Consider the following 25,459-nt stretch of genomic DNA (forward strand, 5'->3'; position numbering starts at 1 on the left):
AAAAAATATACTTTGCTTCTAAGTACCTTGATCACAAGCAAAGGAGTGTGGAGTGTGTTTATATGTTACTGTATTAAAAAGAGAGATGAGACTTGGGAAACGATGAGAGTTTGTGCAGGATGTAGCAGTTTTCTTAATGCATTGTATAGAGCAGACTTAGTTGATGTTTATTTTGATTTTCCAGTTCTATAAGTGAAGTAAAAGTAGTTTTAAAAGGTGTCAATGTGCCAATTGTTTCTAGCTTTGATTGATTCCGATGCAGTCATTTAGATTTATTTTAGTGTTTTGTGTTGAGTTGTAGCTTGAAAGCTTAGAAATAAACTTCAAACGTCACTTTTTTGCAAGCTACCATGTTTGCTGGTGTGTTGGTTACACTGTCAGTCAAGTAATTTAAAATGGAACCTCCTTTAAAATGGTCTGACCTCGTACTCTGTCCTGTAACATCCTATTTATGCAAAAATCTGTCACTAAGAAAAAAAACCACCCATGAAAACACAGGAGATATCTATGGTTTGCTTGACCTGAAGACATCTACAAATAGAAAAGACTTCATGTTGGGGTATAATTTATTTTTTTTTTGGTATAAATGCAGTGGCTAATCCATAAGCAAATGCAGCACACACATTTGTGAGGGGTTTGGGCTTTTTGTTTATAACACTATTCATTTACTGTACTCTTAAACAATTTGTGGGAATTCTTGTTTCCACCAAGGTTCCCATCTATTGTGATGAATATTTGCATTGTAATTGTTCAAGAAGCATTAAATGCTAATAAGTGGCAGTGCATGCCATACTCTTTTGTGCATTTATCATCACAATGAACCTTAGAAAAAAGCTAGAACTGTTCTTAAGTTGTAAGAAGTAAAGATTATTGAGCGTGGGGGGGACGACACATTCTGTTTAAATTCTCTGTTTTGGAGGCTGCTGTGAATAACTTCATCTTGTGCCTTTTTTTTAGCGTGGTCTTTCTATGACTTTTTTGTTTGAATAAGGCTGAGCAGTGGCAAAAAAACCCATGCAAGCATTTCTGACCCCCAGTTTTCAGTTGAGTGCTCAGCTCCAAATTTAATCCACTTCTTTCCCCACGTCAGTTTCTTGTGGAACCTGCAATTCTTTTGTATGGGAGTAGCCACAAATAGTGTGATAGAATGTATCTGTGTGTTAGGTGTTACAAACACAATAAACACGTTAAACAACCCCCCAGAATGTAGACTCCCAAATGCCTTCCTACATGCTGTGCCACAAAGACTCCAAGCACACGAAGTGGGGCATCTGTGTTTCATAAACATCATTGGAATTACTCCCAAACTACAGAACTGGAGATGAAACAAGGGATGTGCAAACCTTCCTCTTCTTCTGTGCCTGAACAGGCACCTCTCCGGTGTGGGTCATGTTACAGTGGTATAGCTGATCCCCATTCTTGTGGTAATAAGAGTAATTGCATGTCACTGTAACCACATCGATGCTTAGGAGGTGGGAATGAATCACATCCCTCATTAATGTAACTATCCTGCCGGAAAACCAGCCTGGAGCCTTAACAGATTCACTGGCCTTGCCTGGAAGCCGCGGTTACCGCGGGTGAACCAGAGGGTGAACCAGCAAAGCGGGTCAGTAGGAACAGGGTGTTAGAGATTAGAGGCTTGGTTGAGTTTAGTTGGGTGCTCTCCGTGGATTTTGAGGTTGGTGATGGGTGATGTCAACCATAAGGTGCTTTTTCAGATTTTAAATCAATGAGAAGGTCATGTTGCTTGGGATCTTTTAAAGGTTCAGATTTGACCAATACTAATCCTGGTGCTCAAGCTGTGATAGCTTCTAGGTACCATTCTTAACCCCTCACTAAACAGACATCAAAGCCAAGTTTCTTGACTTTGGACAAGCATTTGATAAACAGATCATAGAATCATAGAATGTTGTAAGTTGGAAGGAGCCTATGAGAATCATTGAGTCCAACTCTCTGCTCTTAGCAAGGCTGCCTAAAGTGAAATCAGGTCAGGTTTGCTGCACTTTCATTCTTGAAGTTAACATAGTATCTCTTTTAGGCATCGGTGGAAGAATTAAGTTCCTCATTAATCATTTGCCTGTGTCACTAAACTTTTTCAGTGGAAAGTGGATTCTCTAGTCACATCAGAGCCTCAGCTGCTCTGGGCACAGCCACCCTCCAGATGAAGACCCACATGTGGCTTTTTAAAACAAGATCAGTGCTCAAGGTTATTCTCAGAACTGCACAGGTAACTTCAGCAGGCAGTAAAGTATTAGTGAGTTTCTGGTTGTTTTGTACTTCGACAGGAATTAGGATCACATAGTATAAAATCAGATTGAAGGGATAAAATCAGATTGGTGGGAAGGTGACTCCCTGCAGTGTGGGATGGCTCATGTACAAGAAATGCAGTGTAGTAACAACTAATAACTTAGACACTGAAAGAGTATCTCATCCCTTTGTGCTCCTCCCTTACAAATTAATTGGAATTTTAGGAAGTGACTCAGGCTTACAAAGCTCATTGATGATGAAGAATGAGCAAGCTTCATTATCAAATCGAGGATGTGCTTATCTTTTTCTTTCACACTCTTTCATTTAACAGGCATGATCTCTACCCATTTTAACTGGGTTGAGTTACAGACCATTTGTTCATTCCACTCTTGTTCTCCACCAGGGAATAGGAAGAGGAAGGGCTATAAACCACCTGAGTTAAATATGAAAGGAAGCGTGGTTGCATTTTGCCAGCGTTAATGTAGACTGTGATGTCATTATTTGACAGCATTCCCAGTGGCCTAAAGCATACATCAAGCAGAAAAGTTATTTTTCAAACCCTCCGTGACAGCTGTAATTTCCTAAACCACTCACTGTCTACATTTTTAAAGGAGAAAATGGGAATATGTGGGTTTATGCGATTAAAAAAAAATGGCTGGTTTATGGAAATGAACTAGTAAGATAATTACGTGTCTTATTTCTGGAATATATTAATAGTGATAAAAGAAAGAATAAAACTGTCTGCTGTGCCTTTTGAATGGCTTTGCCAATAAGGTATCTCTGTAGTTTTGTTCTTAGCAACTCTCCATAGAAATGGTAAAATCTGACCATAGTGTCAGTATAACTTCTATATGCTAAGTGCTTGCATGCATCTAGAAGGTCTGCAGTGACTGTATGAGTGTTCTGCAGTAAAGGGTCTCACTGGTATTTTTCTTTCCTGCCAGAAGTTCAGCTGATATTGCCTGATGAAATGTAAACCAGCTCTAGAACTGCACTATGGCTCATACAGCAGTGGCCCTGTTTCCCAACATTTGTTCTTAAAGCCACAAAAGCAGAATCCAAACCAGACTAAAATTAAATAATTGTTTGGGAAAAAACCTCTTCAGGTTACTGTATCCTGAATGTAATTTTATTATGATCTGTAAGATAACTTGGAAGGAAGTGGGATTGGTGTTCAAGTCTCAGGCTATTTGTCAGCAGTTTACAATGATGGTATTTAGATTATCTAAGGTTTCACTTTTAAAACTAAGAACCTAACATGTCATTAGGGTTGTTCGGAGTCTTTTACTGCCGTTTGTGTGCTTGTCTCTACCCTTACTGAAACTCAAACAAATACACTGTCCAGAGGTTCCAGTAGCTGTAAGAGTGGGAAGGAGAGAGAATGACAACTTTTCCCCTAACTTTAGACAGTAATCCAGCTTGTTCCATTCAGTTGTATTTTTTGGTCTTGCCTCCTACTTGTGTCAATCCCTTTTTAATTTGATTATTGTTCCCTCTTGTTTCCCTTCTTGTTATGTTTCTGTTATTGAAAAGTCTTGATCTTGTGTGTTCTGTGCATAAATACTGGCAATTCTTAGTCCAGACTAATGGAATTGCCTGAGAGTGGTGCTTTGCTAAGCTGGTAAATTAAGGTCAGTTCTCTTGCCTTTTTTTTGTTGTTGTTACCCTCGAAACACCACAAGCAGTGGACTGTTGTAGTTTATGGTTCATTTTTGTTGGATGTGTTCGGTTTTGACGGAGACCTGAGGCCTTGCAGCAATGCTTAACTCTTCTTGGCACACAGGCAGTCTTTTTGCCTAATGTTTTATGGCAACTGGGAATCTGAGGTTGTAGTCTAATCCTTGTGGCAATAAAAGCAATACGTAACATTCAGAATGCCTCTGTTATCTTTTAAAGCAAACAATAAAGTCTCACAATCAAAATTTTACAAGTTCTTCTAAGTGGTGTTGGTGTTTCCAGTTACTTCCTGCCTCCATCGTAATCAGATTTATTTTTTTAATACTGTTTTGTCTGCAAACGCACTTGCAGTTATATTTTTGGGAGATAACTAACTACATAAAAGGTAAGGAGGGAAAGGGTTGATAGGTGAATACATTGAGCCCTGCAGTCACACGAAAGACAAATTAGAATTTAGGAAAAAAGGAAATGTCTGTGTTTCTCTCATGGTGTTTCTAGCCCTGTTCTGCTGTGTCTCTACCTGTGCTTGGAGGTGGCACATTTATATTGGTTAAGTACTCCCTGAAGTAATAAATGCACGACCTGATGTGATCCAAGTTCTATGCTGATGCCAAAAGGGGAAGTTCTGTCTTCATCTCCTGCTGCACAGTCAACACCAGCAATCACAGTGCCTTCCAGCAAGCTGTTTGGTACTTATCTGGCTGAAAGCTCAGCCAATAACTACTTGGATCAAATCCTTGTGTGCCTGAGTGCCAGCAAACAGAAAGGGTGGAAGGACTATATGGGTGATGAGAATGAGGATCTGTTTTGGCAGATGTGTAAGCCTAGATTGACTTGCATCCATTGTGAAATCACACCTTAACTCTATTTTGTAACCTTTTACCACTGACCTGCTGTACATTTGCTAATTATTTTCTGTAAAACAACGTGCTGGGCTTTGAGTCAGTGAGCCTAGAAATTTTTTCTTTTACAAGAGGGTTTGCAGAGTTGAATTTCATTCAGTGAAACTTTACTGCTGACAGATTTGGATCTCATGCTTTCATTTGGCAAAATACATTATTTTATGTAAGTAATTTTAAACTGATGGTTTAGGTTTAGATTTAGAATGCAGTAGATGTAATTAGTTTATTCAGTAGAAGAACCATCAGTAAAGAATTAGTTACAACAAACACTGCAGATTGTATAGCATGTGTTAAAAATAAATATAGCTACCAAAAAACTATAACTGAATTCAAGGGTTCTTCTCTCTTTGATAACTAATCAGACTTGGATCTCATTGTTTCCAATGTTGGGAAAACAACTTGAATGAATTGCAGTTGTGTATTTAGCTGAAGCCATGGCCTATGCAGGGTGCTTTCTTCTGCTGTCACCCCTCTGCAAAGTGGAGGGGTGGAAACCCATTCATGTTAAAAGTGTCTATGTGGTTAGATGTGTCAGTGCATTAGAGTTAAAGTGTTGCTTTAGTTCTCTGGATTACAGATATCAGAGAAGATGCAAAGGATAAGGCATTGTGGTCTTTTCCTTATAGGATTGTTTTGCCCAAGTTAGTACTTCCATGTGTGTGCAGAACAGGGTTTATTTTTCACTTTGAAATCCCCCACACTGTCCCAATGGTCCTTTATTTCAGCGTCCCTGGGCATTCTACACTGCAAACTGCTGCTTTCACTGACAAAGCTCAGAAGTCTCTCTAGAGTGAGACTTCATTTTGTTCTCTCCAAAATGAGGATATGCCCAAAAAACCCCAACTTGCTGTGCAGCCCAGGTGTTGGCTGCTGGAACATATGGTTTGTAACCACAGTGTGGTCTGTGCAGAGGGCAGCAGGATTAGGGAGCATCTATTCAGTTCCACCCACCACAGTGGGACATTGGTCAGTGACCCATGTGAATTTTAGTCTCTTTATTCAGCTTATTGTCGAAACTTACCTTTGAATGCAGGAACATGTTATTGTTGCCTTGGGCTTTTGGGTAGTGCCCCAGACTATTGAAAAGGTTTGAAACACTATTTTTCATGTAATTTCTGTGAAGTGAAAGCAAGTCATTTTGTACATATGAAGCCTGGAATTGTACAACGTTTGAAAGCATTTGCTGACTTGCAGTACCAAGACTCAAAGTACTGAGTGCTGGAACTTTTAGGCAACCAAACGATTTTGGGTTAATTATTTTTAATATTTTGCAGTGTAGCTCTTAGTGAATTCAGATGCCTTGGTGACTTCACAGGAGTACTGGAAATCAAGCCCAACATCTAGAAAAATGGAAATATGTGATTAACCACCTATGGAAAGATTAGTTTAGAAGATTTACTTAGCATTATGAAGGAAATATATGACACTGACAACATGCAATCTCTTTTTCCAAAGCAGCATTTACTACCTTTCAGGTTCGCCATCCCTTTTTCTTTCTGTAATTCCCTGGTTTTTTTCCCCTAATGTTTTTTCAACCACAGTCTTTGATAAGACTGTTACTGTGATCAGTCCTGATTCCTGGAGTAATTTCATCTTGGCTGAAAAAAATCTACTTGAACAGAAAAATCTTGAAGAAAATGAAAAGTAGTATGTGGCTGTTAATTAAAGACATGTGGACAGTAGATATGCTCAGGAAACGAGCAATTAAAGTTATGTGGGCACCTCTGATGACAGACTATACTGTCTGTGTGCTTGATTCAGCAGTGTTACATAAGATTTTATTGAGTTTTCGCTGTACAGAATATCAGTGTGTCTTCCAGTTTACCTTCCTAATGCTGAATTCTAAATTCAGGCTGAATTTTAGTCAGAGATGCAAGCTGAATTTTCTAGGTTCTGGTCCATCCATGTGACTCATCAGGACAATTCAAACCTTTTCGTCCATCAGGTTTCTCTTACGTGAGCCAACAAGATAGGAGGAGGTTGACATTCCCTGGAACCTGATTGTAGAGTGGGATGCTGTACCTCTGAGTTGTTCAGATGTTTGAGGGCAGAGGAGTGCTGGTGTGAGCAGGTTTTGGGTTCTGCAATTGGGTGTTCTGAAGGGGGCTGTGCTCTACCAGGTTGGGGTTCCTCCCTGTGTTCGTGTCACATGTCTCATTCTCAGCAATATGTTGTTCTCAGTTTTGTCTCTTCTGCCCCAATTTTTTTTCCCCCATCTCCTTCATCCCAGTTTCCATGTCTTAACCTTTTCTCCTTTCCTCATTGATCTTGCCCTGTCTCAAGTGCCTCTCTCATTGCCAACTCCATTCTTCTCATCCAAGTTGTTAAGACAATAAAAAGAGGAATAACTGGTATCCTGACATTTGGTACAAAATTCCTTTTAAATCCAAGGAGAACATTAATTTTAGGGTGCTGATGAGACAAGTAGTAATTTAAACTTGCTTAATTCATTCTTGCCATTATTTATGGTCATACTTATTACCATTATTTATGGTCATATATATTACCCCTTAGTTCAGTCATAGTCCAAGGCTTTTACTGGTCTTTGAGTTGGTGTCATTCACTCTGCTCTCTGAGAGTAAGAGAGTCACTGAGCACAATAGTACCAGGACAATTGGGAGCTTGTCATTACATTGCTCCATGCTCAGCTGTGGAATAAATGTTTTTGTAGAGGGCCATGACTGAATGTGGTCAGGAGCCATAAAATATCTGCTATTTCCTTTCATTCTGCTGCCTTGCAAAGGAGGGGGGGAGATTTGTGCTTAGCAAGGTAAAAAAGTTATCTTTGGAACCCATCTGTGCTAAAACAGCAGGCTGATCCTTTGAGCTGTAAACTTGTTGCAAATATTTAAGTATTATATGTTGCATGGCTCTGCTCTGCTGTATGCAAATCATATGCCATCATTCAGGGATGCCTGTGTGTCAGAAGATGGTTTATAATTACTGTTAAAAGTTATAGTGTGGAAAGTCCAGGGAGCTTCTGGTCAGAACTGGCTTTTCATTCTGAGCATGCTGAAGGAAATCTCACACACACATTGCTAGTGCACATGATTTGACTGTGAATTATGTAACTGAGTAATGCAGATGTAATATTCTAAACATCTGCCCTCTCTGCATTCACAGATACAGTAAAATGAGAAGTGCATCTGTTGAGTTCTTTCTGTCAGTGTTACTGCAGTGTAGTTTCTGCTCACAGCCCCTCTAGTGCGTTTTAGAGGTTAAGAAATAAATCTGCGGAAGCTCCATTTCAGTAACATGTTATCAGTTTGAAATGGGACTATTTAAATAGCTTTTCACGTTTAAATAAAATACTATTTTGTTCGTACTCCTTTTACTTGAAACACATTTTTCCTCCTTGGATAGGTAAAACAAAAGGCAAAAATAGATTTTCATTGAAAATGCAATTGCTGCCAGTGCTGCAGTATATAAATGGGAAAAACACTTTCACAGTCTTAATCCCCACAATTATTATATCTATCTAATTAGATTTGCAGACAGAAATGTGATTTTTTTTAATTTTATTTTTTAAAACTGACTGAATCCTTCCCATATGATGCAGTTCTTTTCAATTCTTGACCGTGCTGAATATGTGATAAACGGAAATACAGGGGGTTTTTACAGGCATGCATTTGCAAGCTGTATGAGTGGATTTTTGGGATAACTTGAATGAGGTGGTGTCCTGTCTGTTTTTTTGGAAGGGGTTTCCTCTTCTAAGTAACGGCTGCAGCACGTCCCTGGGGCTTTCTCAGTACAGTGATGAGAAGTGTATCTGGTATGTGGCAGTTGTTAGGGATTGCAAAAGCAAACAAACAAACAAAAAGAGCTGAGTAGAATCCTGAGAGTTTCTGTTCTCCAGACCAGCCTGGCCTGGCAGCCACTGCGCTCTTGGAGAAACTGTACTTCTGTTTTCCTCACCTGGAGATATTCCAGTCTGCTGAACACTGGTGTCTGTTTTTTAATCACATTAGAAGAAAGCGTGTTCATACGTACATTATACTTTTTAGATTTGCCTATTCTCTTTCTATTCTCTGTAATGAACCATAAAGAAATCCTCCTATCACTGCATTTCCCATCTCTTTGCATCCTGCTTTCTCCACTCGGTGTGCTGCATCTGCATCCTCACTGTGTGCAGGGCAGTACATCCTTATGTCAGAGGCATTTATAGAGAAACTTTTTTAGTGGATTGTTTTACTTCTCAGGCAAAATCATATCATTTTAAAGCCAGAAAACACAGTTTGTGGCCCATGAAGAGACAAGGAAGAAAGAAATTGCAGGGCATCCATCTTATGTGGGGGACTTTTGTTTAATTGTTTGTCCAGTTTTATATTGCACATAGACTGAATTCATTGAAAGAGGTTTTTTTCATATGTCTTTTTATTTATTTCCATGCTGGAGGATTTGAAGCTATGTGACTTCAGGAATGACAGTAGAGAAGGAACAGAGGATGTCAACAGCTGTAAAGCTGGTGGCATCTTCTTTGATAAACAAAAACAGTTTGTGGTTTTCTGGAGATCTTTATTCATAGAACTTAATCAGCCTACCTGTGACGGGTAAAGCTTCTGTAATGAGAAAGAAGATTAATGAACAAGAGTTTAAGGTGTGTGTGCATTGATTGTAAATGTAACTTTAATTCTGCTTCACACCTGTAGCCTCAGTGTAACTACACTGTAACAAACTCTATTTCACTCCAGCTGTCCAAGAGTTTTCTTCATATTACTTGCTATGTGACAACTTTTCCGTGTAGCTCTTGTGACAGAAGAGTCATTTTTGCTTTATTGTTGGTGTTAATTTTTTCAGGGGATGTCAAACTCCACTGGCAAATTTTCATTTCCAAGGTTTTAGTCACTTTGTAGCATCTTGTCTTATGATCCTGCCCCTCGCTGTCTTCCTCTCCACCCATGAAATGCAGTGCTCTCCTTCTTTTATGTAGTATTTCTTGTCACAGTTGCAACAGTGGTTTCTTCTTTAGCTGTAGATGCAGTTTCATAGGGATGAGATATTCTTATTTGTAAAGAATGTTAAATATTATCAGGTGAAATATAAACTGAAATGTTTTTATTTTTAGATATGTTTTATGGTGAGACTTTTCACGAGTTTCTCATTCTTACTTTATAGTAGCCTGAAGAGTTTTATTTTAATTTTGTTAGAAGTAGAGATGCATTTCTGTACTTCTAGTGATCTTGGGATGGATTTTCTTCATCATATTGTACTTACAGTAATGAGATCAATATTACTTTCAGGGCAAGTGAAATATTCAGTACTGCCACTATTGTTAATGCTTTATCATAATTTTCCTTTTGTATAACTTCAAATATCCTACTTGACTCACATTTTCCTACCCTTAGTGCTTTCATTTTGCTGATCACTTCCATATTTATACTGAAGCTAAATTAATCTTTTAATGCTGTGCCATTTTTATAACGACTTTCAAAAGTTGCATATCAGGGCCAATTATTTTCAGTGTATAACCAACCCTTCCATTTTGCAGTGTGATTCATTGGCTTATTTGCAATTCAATGAACATCAAATCTGTAATTTCAGGACCTTTAAGTTTTCCAGTACTTTCGCTGCATCAAAGCCCTTCTCTCTTATCTCCCCCACGCCTTGTGCGGATTTCTGGAAGTTGTTAAAGTTCAATTATTTCCATTAAGTCTACTGGTTAAAATCCAGGGAGTGATTGTTGCAGTGGGACTATTTTCTGTTTGAGGTTGGATTTCTTAGGGATTTTTTTTTTTGCTTTGCCCTAACTACAAGTTTACCTCTTATTCACCCAAGTTGAAGGCTGTTGTCCCTTTTTGTACTCAAGCTTGTTATTTGAGTGAGGTTTTGGGAAAGACAAATGGATTGAATAAATATCAAATGTATACCTTTAAAAATACTATAATTTTTAATAGGAAAAAATAATAGATGGATCCAGAGGTTTGTACATAGACTTAGAATCTGGCAATAGTTTTAGCTCCATTTTCAAAGCTTTTTTCACGTCTTTTTCTTTAAAAAAATTTTTTTTTGAGAACTAATTTTTTTAGTTGGGTCATTCTTTTTCTACCTGAAGGAACTTTATCTAGGGGGCTGGGGAGGGCCGAGTTCATTTACTGCACGCTTCCCTCACTGCTAACTTTGTGAAGCAGCCTTGGAAAATGAAACCCTGCTCTGCTGGAACAGAGTCAAGTATTTCATGAGCAGCGGGCAGTGTCGTGTTGCGGAGGAGCAGCCGAACGCTCTCAGACATCTCGAGTGTCCTGCTTGTGCCTCTGTTGTTGGTGTGGGTGAGGCAGCTTCTCTGTAACTTTGAGATTTTTCCAGTTGAAATTCTTACACGTTTGCAAACGAAGACTTCTAAAATTAAGGTTTTATACACACATAGAGCTCTAAAAATACAAGCAGTTGAAACAGTCATTGCGAAACGGAATAATGGAGAACTCTGGAAGTGGAATTCTCATTGTTGTTATGCAGTGTGGGCAGTTGCCACGCAGCTTTTCTTCTGTGGCTCAGTGTTTGTCAGGAATTCTCCTGGCAAGGCAAAAAGCTTTCATTCTCTTCAGTTTGAGCTGGTATAGATGAGAGTTGTCATGTGCAGAAAACTAATGTTTCTCTGAAGGAGCTGGAGGGATAGAGCCAATCAGCCAAAAACTTTCAAAGTGACTACTGCATTTTGAGATTAATTTTCCTCACGGCCTTTAAAGAGCAATGTTTAGTGCTAAACCTCAACTTAAGCCTTTTCCTGAACAGGAATCACTTTGGCTTGGATTTGAAAAAAAAATTATTTTCATCTGTGGTCAGATCAGTTTGGATTTTGTTTTATGTGTTTGCTTCCAGCATTCATAATCTTTATTTTTTTGTTAAAAGATGTGCATACAATTCACTTCAAATACTAATTTGAGAATATAACAATCATTTTGATAGCCTTGCCAGTAGTTTTTAGCAAGCTTAGTTTTTAAGAAAGTGAAGATGTATGAGATGGTGACCAACAGTTCTGTAGCCCTTGATCCCTGGTAATGTCTGCATGGTGTTTTTGACTGAAGGTGACTTTTATGGTTTCCAGATTCAAAATTTATTTCGTATTTTGAGAATATGTTTTGGCAATTGCTGTCATTTATCTCCTCATTTGGCTGTTCTCTCTGTTTGATATGGGATATTTTCCATACATATCCTATACTGTTGTTTTATTTCTTGACACTAAAATGGCTTGTACTGCACAGATGACTTGGTAAGACTCCAGCTCTTTTTCTAGAATTCTGGCAATAATTGTCCTATTGAAATTGAAACTCTTCTTGTGTAAAGTGTAACAGGCTTTTTTTGTTAGGGATGATGTCAGCATGAGAGATGGCCTCAAGGAGCCATTAAAAGAACACAGGACTTTTGACTGTTGGACTTTATTGACTTTTCCCCTCAGTAAAATACAGTTCTGTGGAAGACAGATCAGTGTCTGCAGTGATATGAGGCATATTTGGTGACTTTAGTGTGCATTCTGATGAAGCTCTGTCTGAGTGCCATAAATACGGAGCCACTCTATTAAGACTGTCAGAGAAATGCAGTAATAATAGGCATAAAATTTTATAGAAATACTTGCCTTTCTCTGAGAGTAATTGGCCTTTTTATGTGAAATTACTCACTTTGCTTTGTAGGACCTTTGAATTTTCAGTTCTGGTTTGTGCTGGTTCGTTTCTAACTCTCCCCTTAAGACATTTCTGAAATGTATTCGCAGCTAACATTATTTTTTTATTGTCTGTCCATGTGTTGCTGACCTTAATATATCATTCTATTTAAACTGTTTGTGGGGAAAAAAGGGAGTAAGGTAATGGATTTCAAACTGATTGGTGAAATATACAGGGGGAATATGCAAAACTAACACGATAATTGGTAAATAGCAGCTGTTATATTAGCTGACATATTTACATGTGAAAATACTTGCAAGTGGAGAATTTTATGTCCAATATTAAGATTAATTGAAATAAAATAAATAGATGAATGGTGAAAATACAAAGTCTTTGGTGGTTGTGTTTTACATTTCCAACCCTCCTGACCAACATACTCCTCCTGCCTTTGTTCCATGCCACGTCTCCATCCCCAGGTTACAGTTTAGTCTCAAAGCCATTGGAATTATTGAATGTACAAGGTATTTCACTGATGGAGGTGAAAGACAGAGCAGAGCATAAAGCAAAGTGACAGTACAATCTTCCTCACTCATGGTCTCTTCAGGTGTAGCTCTGATAGCTGTGAACAGATTGTTGAGGGTGGCCTGACAACGTAGTCAGTTGGTCTCATTCTTGCACATTTTGTACCCCCTCAGTTGTCCCGACACCACTAATTGTAGTTGGTGTATTTGGGATGCCTTAACTGGTTGTGGGAGGACCAACTTGGGAAGCATAAATGCATTTAAAGGGTGCTGTGCTGCCTTACAGGGGGTTTCTAGCCTGGCTCAGTCCTACCTAGGAGGTACTTGGTGCTCATCTGTCAGGAGTGTCATTGCCTATGACTGTTCACCCTCTGCATTAGATTTTATATTAACCTGTGGTATGCCTTTATCCTCATTATCTGACCCTTATTTCCCCTTCCTTTTATGAATAACTGAAAGCTGACTATGGAATTTAAACTATAGACTGTGATATCAAACGTAGTATGTGAGAGTCTTATAAAGAAATGGAGGAATTAGTATTTATCATCTCTTTGTTTACTTGCCTTTTTTTGTGAGGAGTTTTATGTGCAGCATAGTTTCTTGGCAAGAGTCTTTTTTATTTTACAAAGCTGCTTCTGTGCAGTGTCTTATGTGCTTGTTGCATGCTCCGTGTTTTCCGTGTAAAATTGGAAGAGTGGGAGAAATGAAGGAGATGATAATATGTGTGAAGATGTTGAAGCCCTTCGAGTGCTTACTGACCAGTCTCTGGACCATGAAAAAAATGTGCTACTTTTAACTTGTGGCGGTGAGGAAATTAAAAGTTGCCCCATAAAACATGCAACTTTCCCTGCTCTGGTAGAGAGCAGTCGTCTCCCCATTACAGCACTGGCTCAGCCTTTGCTGTGGAGGTGGCAGCTTGCACTGTCTCCTGCACTGAAGTGTATTTTTGAATACAACTTAGTATGATATGAGACAAGTATAGCGACATTAGGAAGCTTTTTAATTGAAAACAAGATAAAAATTATGTATTAAGTGACTTGACTTTCAAATTCAGCATTCCAACTCAAGCCTGCAAAAGAACGTCTTCAACTGAACTTTAATGAAGCCTGAGTGTAGTTTCAGGAGACACTGTCCCAGCAGGTTGTAGAAGTTGCAGCACTTTACCACATTCATTCCTGTTCCAGTGCAGCAGCTCATCTCTCCTCTGCACTGTAAACCAGATCACCAAGAACAAGTAGCTGTAAGTTATGAACTGACAACCAGGTCAGTTCTGCCCCTGTGAACATGAGAAGTTATACTCAAGTCTGGAGTTGTCAGTTTTCTTAGAGTATTCATGGGAAAGTGAAGGGATGTAAAAGAAAATGAGGAATTGTTTCCAGATTGGGAAAGAGAGTCCATACAAGGGAGGTATGTTGATGTTTTTGATGGGAGTATTCCCTATACTGGTATTCATTCTCCATGAGCCTGAGCATGAAAACTGAGAAAAACAGATGTCTTAGATAAAACAGATGATGAAGAAATACAGGAGAGGTGAATTTCATTTTGTGTGTGCTGGGATTGAGGACCTGAATCAAAGCAGCAAATCTGAACCATGTTATGATTCTAAGTGATGGTGTTGCAGTGAGACATTTACAAGATGAGCTTAATCTCCTTTGGTTTAGCCAAGATAGTTCCTTTAATGCTAGAAGAAAATGGAATGCTTAAGTAATGAAGACTTTGATCTGGTTCAATTCAAAGTAATGTCTGCTTATGAAATCCTGATGAAAGATCTTCTTTCAAAAATTTTCCTCTCCTCTGTCTTTTACTCAACCTTTTTGTAAAGGCAAAACTTCAACTGTACAGATAACAGCTACTCTAAGGAAATTGCTGCCAAAGGAAGTCACTGCCCTCAAATATCCACTAGAGACAGTTCATGTAAGTCCTCCCCAGATTAGCTTCAGGCAAAATTTGCAAGAGTAATTTAAACAACTTCAGAAATCATGTGAGCTAACTTGACGGTTTTTCTGCCTGATGGGAATTGGGAAATGCTCACACAAGCGTTGCAGAATCAGTGGCTCACAGCAAAGGGCTGGTGAGGAGGATCCAATAGAGGGGATAATTTTAAACCAGTGAAGTTGGATCCCAGAGGGTGGGATCTCCAAGGCTTTCAGCTACCATTTTAAACTGTCTTTGTTACACTAGAATAAAAGGCTGGACATGTAGGTTTCATGCTATGATTTGACTTTTGGTTTTATTTGTTAGTTTTAAATCACCAAAGGAGTATGTTTGGGTCAAACCAAAATTGCTTCCTTTAAAGCAGTTTTATCAGTGAAGGGGTGTGTGCTGCCTTACCAGCTTTTTAGGTGTAGTCCAGAGGCTGCTTTCCTTGAAGATAAATACTGTGTATTTATGTTTTGCACAAAAAACCCCAGGAACCTGCAATGCAGGCCGGTAGGAACTGAGCTTCCCCAGTTTAACTGGATTTGGTGAGCTGAGACTCTGCTTTGTATCCTCAGTGTTGGATCTTTTGCAACATTTGTTCTCCAACTTTCACTTAGCTTAGTTTGTTTGGCTTTAACTTTTAGGGCTGTTTGAAAGAGAATCATGATTCTGCTGTAGGCTGGGTGCCAGGTTTAGTGAGGAAAAGGGAATGAAATTGCTAGAAGAGAGCAGAGCATATGTAAAAACTTCTTTAACCGCAAACCCCATGTGAAGGGGCTCGAATTAGTTCCTGTTTTCAAACAAATTTCCACTTTGCATCATCTCTGCTGTAGCAGTACATGAGTTGCAGTTTGTATTCTGTGTGTAATCTGTCCCGTTGTTTACTGACAGGTCATAAGGCCCAGCTGGCAGGTCATATGACTTCCTTCTGCCTCCTTTTTAAAGCTTCTGAATTCCTTTCCATGCTCATCTGCAAAGTGGTTTCATCTCATTCCTGAAGTGTTTGCTTCACTCCACTGTGTGCCATCCTTAAAATACCATGCTGTGCACACAAGGACATACCATGTGCACAGGTACGTGTCCATAATGAGCAAAACCTGGGAATAAATCCCTGATTGTAACCCTGTATTTGCTACTCTGAAAAGACATATTTATTAGAAGTGTGTGTGAGTTAAGGAACCAAAAAAGGTGCAGTTTCATGGTTGTTATTATTAACCCTTGTCCAAATCCCAACTGTTGCCAAAAGTCATGGTCTCATTCTTCCTCACACATCTTCATCCTCTCCCATGTATTGATGTTAGAGGTTACACAACTGCAGCATGAACTGGATCACACCTCAGAAGGGCTGAAAACTGTTTGTGGCCTTGTTTTTTTTCAGGATTTGTTCTCAGTAATGGGACACAACTGGCTGAGTGGGCACAGTCAGGAGTGCTGGCACAAGGGAGAGGATGGTAACACATGGCCAGTAAGGAATTGCTCCATGGCTTAGAGTGGCTGACTGTGAAGCCAGGGTCTACACTGAATAATGAATAAATAATACTTGACATAACAGTTTGATCCATTTAGGCTACAGATTTTTCTGCTCTAGAGCCAACTAGAGGAAAAGCAACTGGAATTGATGGAATATGAAGTGTTCTCAGTTCTTTGCATGAACTGGAGCTTGTCACTCCTTCCTGCTCTCCAGTGACCACACAAGAACAACTGTATGATCGTGTTCTGTATTTCCACTGTTGTTTTTTGGTCCATGCAAAAGGAAAATGAAATTATTTCACAGAGGAAATGGCATTGTATTCCATGTTGTTACTCTTATTAGGATGTTTATCCTCTTCTTGCAGTCCTCGGGTGATCTGCTCCACTGAGACATTGTGCTTTCCTTGAGATCATGATTTCTTGTCGGTGGCCATACAGCAGCTGACATAAGTGCAGGACTATAAAATATGTCCTTGTGTTTAGTCAGTGTTTTTTGTGGTAACACCTGTGCAGTTTTCCTTCATGTGTAAAAGAGAAAGCTAAACTACAGCAAATATGCATTAAAATCATGTGGAGAGAAAAAAGGGAGGGAGAATGGGAGTTGGTGCTTAGAATCTTCTGTTTTCCTCTTTGATCCCAAGTATGACTGAGTTTTCTTATTTAGTATAATTAAAGTTCTTACAGGTCTTTGTACATAGATTTTTCTAGTCTTAACAGCAAATAGTGAATGTTGCAGAGACTGGCCAGGTAAGAGAGTTGTACTTGATTCATTTTTTTGTTTTTATGTGATGTGTTTTAATGGAGAGGAGTTTGAAGAGGCAACTTAATGCTAAAGAAACCTAGTGTAGTTCAAGGAATTTGGAAGCCAAAACTCCATTGTGTGACTCTTCTTAAGATACCTCTGAGTTAGAAAACAAAAAAGCTAGCCAGGTTTCATTTGGTAATGTAGGTGTTGAAGGAAAAGGCAAGTGCTTTGGCCATAGTTCTCACTTCACTAAAATTGCTTCAAGTAAGGGATTTGTGGGAGTTCTTCAGAGAAGTGAGAGGTTTTCTTGTTTTTTGAAACCTTTGGCAAGAAGCTTTGTTATTTGTATTGAATGTTCCAAAATAAAAGTGTAGCCAGAGGAAATAGCATCTGTGAAACTTTGATCCACACATCTGAAACTTGACAATGATTTGGCAATGATTTGAAACAGGTTTTATAAAGGACAGTTGAGCAGCCTTGGTTAAAAGCTACAAACCTTGTATTTAGCACAAAAGGCAGGAAATCTAGAGAGCCTATTTCAGTGTGACCTGTAATCTTTCCATTTGTGTTGCATGTCATGCAGTACAACCTCAGGTTGATGAAGGTTTTGATGGTCAGCACCTCTCATTCCAGACACAGCATCACCAGGTCAACAGTTGGAAGAAACCACTAACCTTTACCTCCTTTTCTGTAACTGCAGAAATCCCACCTTGTGCATGTGGCAAAAAACAGCAGGTTGGAGATTCTCAGTTACAAAATGTTAGTTTGTGGAAATGGTTAAAATGCAGTTTAATGCTGTTGGTGCTGCTGCTAAGTGGGAATGTGATCGTGCTTATCAAGAATGGATCTGCTGAGAATTGAAATGTGGTAAGTGTATCAAGGATGGATCACGTGTCTGAGTCTTGTTTTCTTTCATGAAATATTGGAAATTGAAACTGGAAATTCTGTATTTCATTACAGGGCTACAGAAAGAATGTGAGTGAAAACAGTCTTCATTATGCTGTTACTGGGGTATTGCAGCTTGGGCAGTGGTGCTGCCCTCGGCAGTGTGTATTCCCTAGGGAAAACAAAGGAACAGACACATTTTGGTTCAGTAAATGCCACCTTCTTTCACTGTAACTTAATAGGTTTACACGATACATGGGAAAATAGTTGGGAAAAGTTCAGGTTTGACAGGACTGGCAGGTAGAAGGTGAGTCAGGAGATGACATTTCTGAGGTTTGTTTTAAATTAGGGTATGAGAGAAGTGGTAGTTCTGTATCACAGCAGGCAGGAAGAGGTAAAGTCACTCCTCCTGTGTCAGGAAATCCTCCAGGTGTGAAATGAAGCTTGAAGGATGCCAACATTTCTGTGCTTAGAAAGGAAAACACTCCCAGTAACTGAGTACAGGGACCAACAGCATCAGAAGTATATCACAGAGCTATTCTCTTACAATGACTTCTAATTTTTTTGTGCAAGAAAAGTCAGTGCTGTAATACCAATAGTTCATCTGCCTAGGGCTATGCTTTCATTTTATTAATTTTAGTTTAGAAGTTTTATGGGAATGTTTCCTAAAAGTTGGCAGGATCACAAGCGTTGCTGCTCTTAGATTTTCAAGTTCTGAAACATTTGAGAGGTGAAAAAAATCAGTTCATAAACCCAGGATGAATGTGAATGAATTTATTTGCCTAACACAATGAGAAGCAGAAGGTGGAGTTGAGGTTTACGTAACAATGTGCTTCAAATGCATTTGGAAATAGTTATTGTAATAGAGTTGATTCTAAATGTCAAAATTGAGCAATGAAATAGCATCACATTCCTCAAAAGATGGGTTTAGTGACCTTATCTGACAGGTCCTGTACCTAAGCAGTTAACTTCCAGGGAGCAGGAGCTGTAAATGAGCTGTTCCCTGTTGCATTCCATATCATCGAGATTACATCAACTACTTCAAGGATATTCTTCAGTGTAATGATGTTTTTGTTGTTATCAGTGTGAAACTGTGGAGTTTGCTTCTGGTCTTTAAGTTGTGTATGTGAAAAAAATAGTCTGTTTACACAGTTCCAGATTCTGGTATTTCTTCTTGAACAGCTGTACTTTGTCCCCTTACAGCACTTCATGCTGCCTTTTGCCTTCTGTCGCCATGCTGGCTGTCAGCCTCCTGGTCATTGATTGGCTTGGCTAATTATTTATATGAAAATATGTTTTCCTCTGTCAGCTGCAGGCTCATATGCCTGAGATTTGTCTGTTACTAAAGAAAAGCTGTGCATGTGCATTCAAGCTACACCACAGGCCTCACAGTTTTTGAGACAGCAGAACATTTTCTTGTCCTGCAAACGAAGCTGTTCTAGTTGAGGGCAGCCCATAAGCCACCAGTGTCACCATCAGGATTCACAGATACCAGAATTGTTGCATCACTGCAGCACGTTGGTGGCTGATGTCCCGCAGCTGCAGCTGGGGTGTCCTAGAAGCCACGCTACGTCGTGGGTGGGAGCCCACAGCGTGGAGCTGCTGACAGTGTCACAGTCTCTCTTACACCAGTGTGTTGCCAACGGGTGTTATGGTGGTTGCTGACATTTGGGGTTGAATAGACAGCCAGAAATCCAGGCTTTGCTGGTTTAAATTAAAAAAATAGTAATAATAAAAAAAATTCAAAGTGTGTGGGGAACACATGCAGATCTCTGGTAACAAAGGGCAGATTTTTATCAACCAAGTTTTGTAGCACAGCCCAGGTCTAGAACTGGCCTTCATTGTAGTTAATTGGAATGAGAACCGAAGCCTATTCCCATGCAACAGGATTAGTGGACTGATCACATTAGCATCTCGTGATGAATTGGAATTCACCACCACCCAGCTGGTTTGAGTGCCAGCAACAGTTGAGCTGCAGCTCCCTCTCTTTATCATGTATGTAATGGGTTAAAGTACCCCATGCCTTGAACAGTGCATCTTTATGCATCACCGATTTTCCTTTGGAGGCAAAATTTGTGTTACAGCTGAAGTTAAAAAAATGTGTGAGCACAGCCCTGCTAATGTCTAATGTTAGAGGAACATTTTTGGAACAGGAAGAGTTTACATTTAATGCCAAATGATGCAGTTTTAAGCGTGGTGTATTCTCTGGTCTCATTTGACATTGGATTTACCGGCTTTCTGAACAGAATCCCAGTTAAAATGGAAAAGGTCAGTGATCTAACTCTGCTCTGAGATTTCATTTTGTATCTGTACTGTTGGCTTTTTTATCTTTCTCAAAGACCTTAGTTCCAAAGAATGCTTCGCCATTGCCAAAATTCCACATGATCTTGCCTTCAAGGAAACACATCCATTTTTAGCAAAGTAGGAGAGCCTCTCTTTAATGTAGATTTCTGGTAACAGTGATTTTGACCCATGAAATGTGAACACAAGTAAAATTATAACAACTGTATTTCACTCATGTGCTTATTCATAGTGAAATTCAGTATTTGTGCTTTTGGGGGGAATTAGTCATTTGTTTTTTGCATTTTAAGGTATGAGAAGCAGAAAGGGTGTGCACGTACATGTTAAAGGAAATAATCTGCATCACACTGATTATTTCTTGCTTGTTAAAAAATATGAAAAATAATATCTCACTACAACATTCATTATTTTCTCTGAGAAATAAAAATATTTGCAGAAATTTTAGTTTACACAGTAATTTGTACTGTAACACCTTTTTTTTCCTGGTTGTTGAAGTCATTTTATGTATACAATAGGAGAAGAATATCACTAAAACAAGTCTCCATTGACAGGATATTTTAAATAAAATACCTTAGTTTTTCCCTTTACCTCACACTTTCTCTTTTGGAAAAGCACCAACCAGTGCTGTGCTGCAGGGCAACATGTATGTGAATGTATAACCAATCACTGGAATGCTTTTGCTTCTCTCCTGTTTTTGTTAGAGCTGTGCCTTTCATTCGAGTGTTTTTGGGAAGAAGGTGGGAAAGAGGATTTTGAATTCTTTCATGCAGTGACTGTTGTACTCTCTGCATCATTTCTGGTCCCACTGAAGGTCCACTTTCTGGCATGGAAGAGGATTCCAGAGAAACTAGACCAAAATAAAATAATGTCACTGAATCTTAGGGATGCTGTGTTGTGGACTCTGGGAAATTTAAATACTTGTAAGAGGTTTGCAATGGGACAGGGAGGGGATTGCGGAAAAAAGCAGTTCTTCGTTTACAGATACAGAACTGACACTGTATTTTATCACATCTTGCTTCTGTGTAACTCTCCAGGTACTCTTGTTTTAGCTTAGTTGTTTGGGGTTTTGTTATTCCCTAGTGCTTACCTGTTTTTGTGACCCTGGCAGACCCTCCCTCCTGGCTCCCAATTTGGACACATGGAATCATGGATGCTGTGTGTAAGACAGCATTCTCATGGCCATCATGAGTAAAAATGCTGCAAAGTTATTAATCAAACCTGTAATTGCTTAGACCCATTTTGAATTATGTAAGAGACTATACTGCAGCATCAAAATTCAGCTCTGATTTAATCTGTTTTCCACTGAATGTCTCCTGCTAAATAGAAATGCCAAGTTTTAGAAATCACTGTAGATTGAGAGAAGTCTGGAAAAAGTTAGTCATTGCTGCTAACCAGCTCTGGTGTCTCTTTTCTATCACACACTGAGCTCATTTGTTGTTTAAAAAGTATATTTTCATTTCTTCATACCTAATGTTATTTTTGCAGAGAGTTATTTCTTCAGAAATACTAAATCATAGCTCAGAATATGTGAAGTTCTTGACTAGTTCAAGCCTTATGGTCTGCACAATATGTAAAAAGTAGTTTTTAAATGTTCTTTGGTAATATAAAGTGAAACAAAAAGCAATTGAGAATTCTCATGTTTGAGGGTAAACCTTTCCAAAGCAGTTGAAAGAAACTTTTTATTTGCCACTCTTCTGCCAGAAAATAGGACTCACTGCTTGGGAAGCCTATTTTCTCTGTTAAAATGGGTTGTATTCAAACTGCCTTTGCCAGCACAGCTGTGTGAAGGAGGGATAAAGCTGTTAGCTGAAGGATGTTAGTATGTTGTGAGAGAAGAGGTGGAATTCATTTCCATCTTCCGGAGTCCCTAAGAAAAAACATTTACACCTTATACGTAAATCAGTGTTGTAATAATTCTTTAAATAGGCACTTAAGCATCTAGTCAATGTGGAAGCCAAGTATTTTTTCTAAATTACTCTTGCTTGTTGTTGTCTCTGAAATAATTTGCATCCTTCTCCCTTTCTTAGACAGTAACATACAATTGCACTGTGGAACCTCATGGCAAGTTGTGTGGATCACAGATAATTCCAGTGACTGCAAACACTTACTAGAAACTTTTCTGGATACATAGGTTACCTCGAGGAGAAGTGTGTTTGTTTGAAAAATCTCTCTTCTCCTGTTACATTTACAACAATGTTGGCACATGGAGAGATCCCATTAGGAATGTCACGATTTTGGACACCCCGTTGTTGCACAGCTTTACCACTATTACTCTGCTTTAAATCTCCTGCAATGATACAACCTGGAGGAGAGGAAGGTTGGAGTTTGCTCTCATTTTCACTAAATCATTAATGAGAATTAAGCTGTGGAAGTAAAGCAGAAGAAATCCTAGGACAGACAAGTACATTATCAGAGATGGCTTGTGCAAAAAAGTGTCCATTGCATAAATTCACAGAGTCACAGAATATGCTGAGTTTTAAGGGATCCACAAGGATCATCGAGTCCAACTCTTAGCCCTGTCCAGTACCATCCCAAAGAGTCACACCATGTGCCTGAGAGTGTCATCCAAACACTTCTTGAACTCTGGCAGGCTTGGTGCTGTGACCACTGGCCTGTACAATTCCAGTACAATTCCCTTGGAAGTGTATGCTGTGTCCCTGTAGGACACACACAATTACTTTATTGACTCCTTTACTATCTGCAGATCCTTAAGGAGGTTCTGATCGGTCCGACTCGTTTGCTGCTTCCACTTAGGCTGGAGTTCAGTGAGTGCTTTAAATCACCAAAAGTAATCCCTGGCACCAGAACAGGGATTCTGCTGCCTGCACTGATGTTTCTCCCTGGTGCTGGCATAGGGTTTATGGGGCTGTGTGGTGAGGTGATCAGAAAAACTGCTGTATTTAATTCTGGTAAGGTTCTCCCACACACTCCAGCAATGCGAAGAGCCTGGGACAAGCAGCAGAGGTAGGAAAACTCTGGTTTGGCAGTAGCAGGAAGCAGGATCCATCACAGTGATGCATTTATCTGATGTTTTGTCTGAATTAGCATATGGTAAGATCAGGATGTTTATAGAGCCTGCCTTTAGCAACCTATGTAAGTGCAAGTTTTTCTTCACTCTTAGAAGAAAAGAAAAACAAGGATGAAAGGTCTTTTTCACTAAAAAAAATAGAAAAGGGAGGCAAAAATCTTAAACTGTTTTCTGTCATAAAACAATAAAACAATTCTAGATATGCAATGCAGACTCACTGCTGACAACTTGTGTTATTTTGTAGTTTTAACTCCCACTATCAGAGCTGTTGGAAACGTTCATTTAAAAGTCTTGTTTTTTCAAAATCCCGTTCAGACGAGTTCAAGCTGAGATCGTGTTTGAGCCTGATACCAGCTGCAAAGAAGTACTTGGTGTGGTTCGGGGGGGGTTCGGGGTTTTTTTGGTTTTTTGTTTCTTTGTTTTGGTTTTGTTGTGTTTTTTTAAATTTTATTCTTTATTTTTTTATTTTATTCTTTTTTTTAATTGTCATTGCTGAACAGACAAGGAGTTTCATTCCCTTTTTGTAAGGATGGATTAATGCACCCTGCAACATATGTCCATCATAGCCCCTGCTGTAGTGAGCTTCAGTCACACCTGGAGGTTGAGTAATGAAGTTCCTTCCCACTTTTGTACTAAAGCTCATGGGTTTTATCTACAAAGTTTTTCATAGTGATTCTTCCTACTGAGATTTTTAATTACTGGTTATTTATCAGTAGTAGCTCATGGTCTGTTCTAAGCATCAAGGCAGACGTAGAGTCAGTTCAAGCTGCACTTGGAGTGTTCTCCTTGGACAACCTAGAGCAGTGTACAAGCCCTCCAAGGAGGGCTTTTTTACTTTGGAAAAGCTTCCCTTTACAAAAAAAACCATAAAAATAATGTCAAGAGACACAAGATGTATCTGCATTGGCAGTATTTAAAAAGTAATCTGTATTGTATGGTTCCTTCATGGAATAAAGATGCAGAAATTAGTATGTCAGTTTATTGTATGTATTTTGGCGTGGTAGCTTTTGTCCTCTTTTGTTGATGAGAAGTTCAAAACAAATAAAGAAAATAGCAATTAAATGTGGATTTATTTTTTTTTTAATAATTCATAACACTTATTCAGGTTACATGGGTTTTTGCAATGAATGTCTGCCCCCCCTTAAAAATACTGAGGTGAACCATCAGCTTAGCAAACAGTTCTCTGTGGGAACTCCCTGCTGACAGAAGGTGCTTGAGATCAGAGCATTGCTCCTGTCAGAGCTTGGAGCTGGGTGTGTTAGGAAGTGGGAGCTCTGTGTGTGTGTCTGTGAGAACAGACCTTTTGCATTTATAATCAGCAGCTTTCCTTAACCTTTAAAGAAAAAAGAACCCTTTGCAAGTGCGTTTTTTATCACAGCTTTTGAAGGACAGTACTGCTGATGGATGTTTTATACCTGTAGGCTGATGATTGGAACTGTCTAAGGAAATGTTTTGATTATTCAAATACAAACATGTCGTAGGAGATTTGGTTAAACTTCTGTCTCTTACCAAGCAAGGAACTTGGTGAAGTTTTAAGGTAGCTTTACTGAACCTCTCTTTTTTTCCCTCCCTTCAGATCTGTCACGGAACAGACTGTCTGAGCTTCCAGCAGAAGCGTGTCACTTTGTCTCCCTCGAGAGTCTTAATTTGTACCAGAACTGCATTCGATACATCCCAGAGGCTGTTTTGAACTTACAGTCTTTAACATTTCTAAATATCAGGTAACAGTTGTCTTACAAATTTTGCTTTACTATGAGTAGTCTGGGTTTGTAAATTTTGGTGCATTGTAAGTAACGCCAGCTTGCTGTGCAATCATCACGTTGTTGTGTTGTGTGTCATTGAATCAAAGCAACCTGGACCATTCTTAACCCACTTAGGTGGATCAGGGAACATGAGGATTAAGCAGCAGCTTTTAGAAGTGGAGTATGAACAAGTCTAATTCCAGTTTAAAGGAATAAATAAATAAATCCAGTAGTTTTCCTGTGAAGTGCAGGCGTGCAGTCTGAAAAGAGATGATGGAGCTTTAGCATGGTCTTTGCAATTCAGCTCACTGCAGATGAATAAGGTTTATGCAATTTCCCTTTACCTTCACTGTACTGGTGGCTCTGAAAGATCTTTCTCAAGCATTAGCACTTCACTGCCAGCACTAAAAGCTAATTGCTGCAACT

The 25,459-nt window shown here is 39.1% G+C and overlaps 1 protein-coding gene across 14 annotated transcripts in view; it reads left to right on the top strand.

The window, feature by feature from the left end:
• The window catches only part of LRCH3 (leucine rich repeats and calponin homology domain containing 3), a 64,243-nt gene that overhangs the window by 923 nt on the left and 37,861 nt on the right, over positions 1–25,459 (top strand). For all 14 annotated transcript variants that reach the window (XM_027647209.1, XM_027647211.1, XM_027647215.1 and 11 more), the window contains exon 2: positions 24,868–25,012. In XM_027647209.1, coding sequence (XP_027503010.1) covers positions 24,868–25,012 — 145 coding nt within the window. The remainder of the gene's footprint in view (positions 1–24,867; positions 25,013–25,459) is intronic.

The sequence above is a fragment of the Corapipo altera genome, unplaced genomic scaffold, assembly GCF_003945725.1.
Source record: "Corapipo altera isolate COAL_440 unplaced genomic scaffold, ASM394572v1 113, whole genome shotgun sequence".
Lineage (NCBI taxonomy): Eukaryota > Metazoa > Chordata > Aves > Passeriformes > Pipridae > Corapipo > Corapipo altera.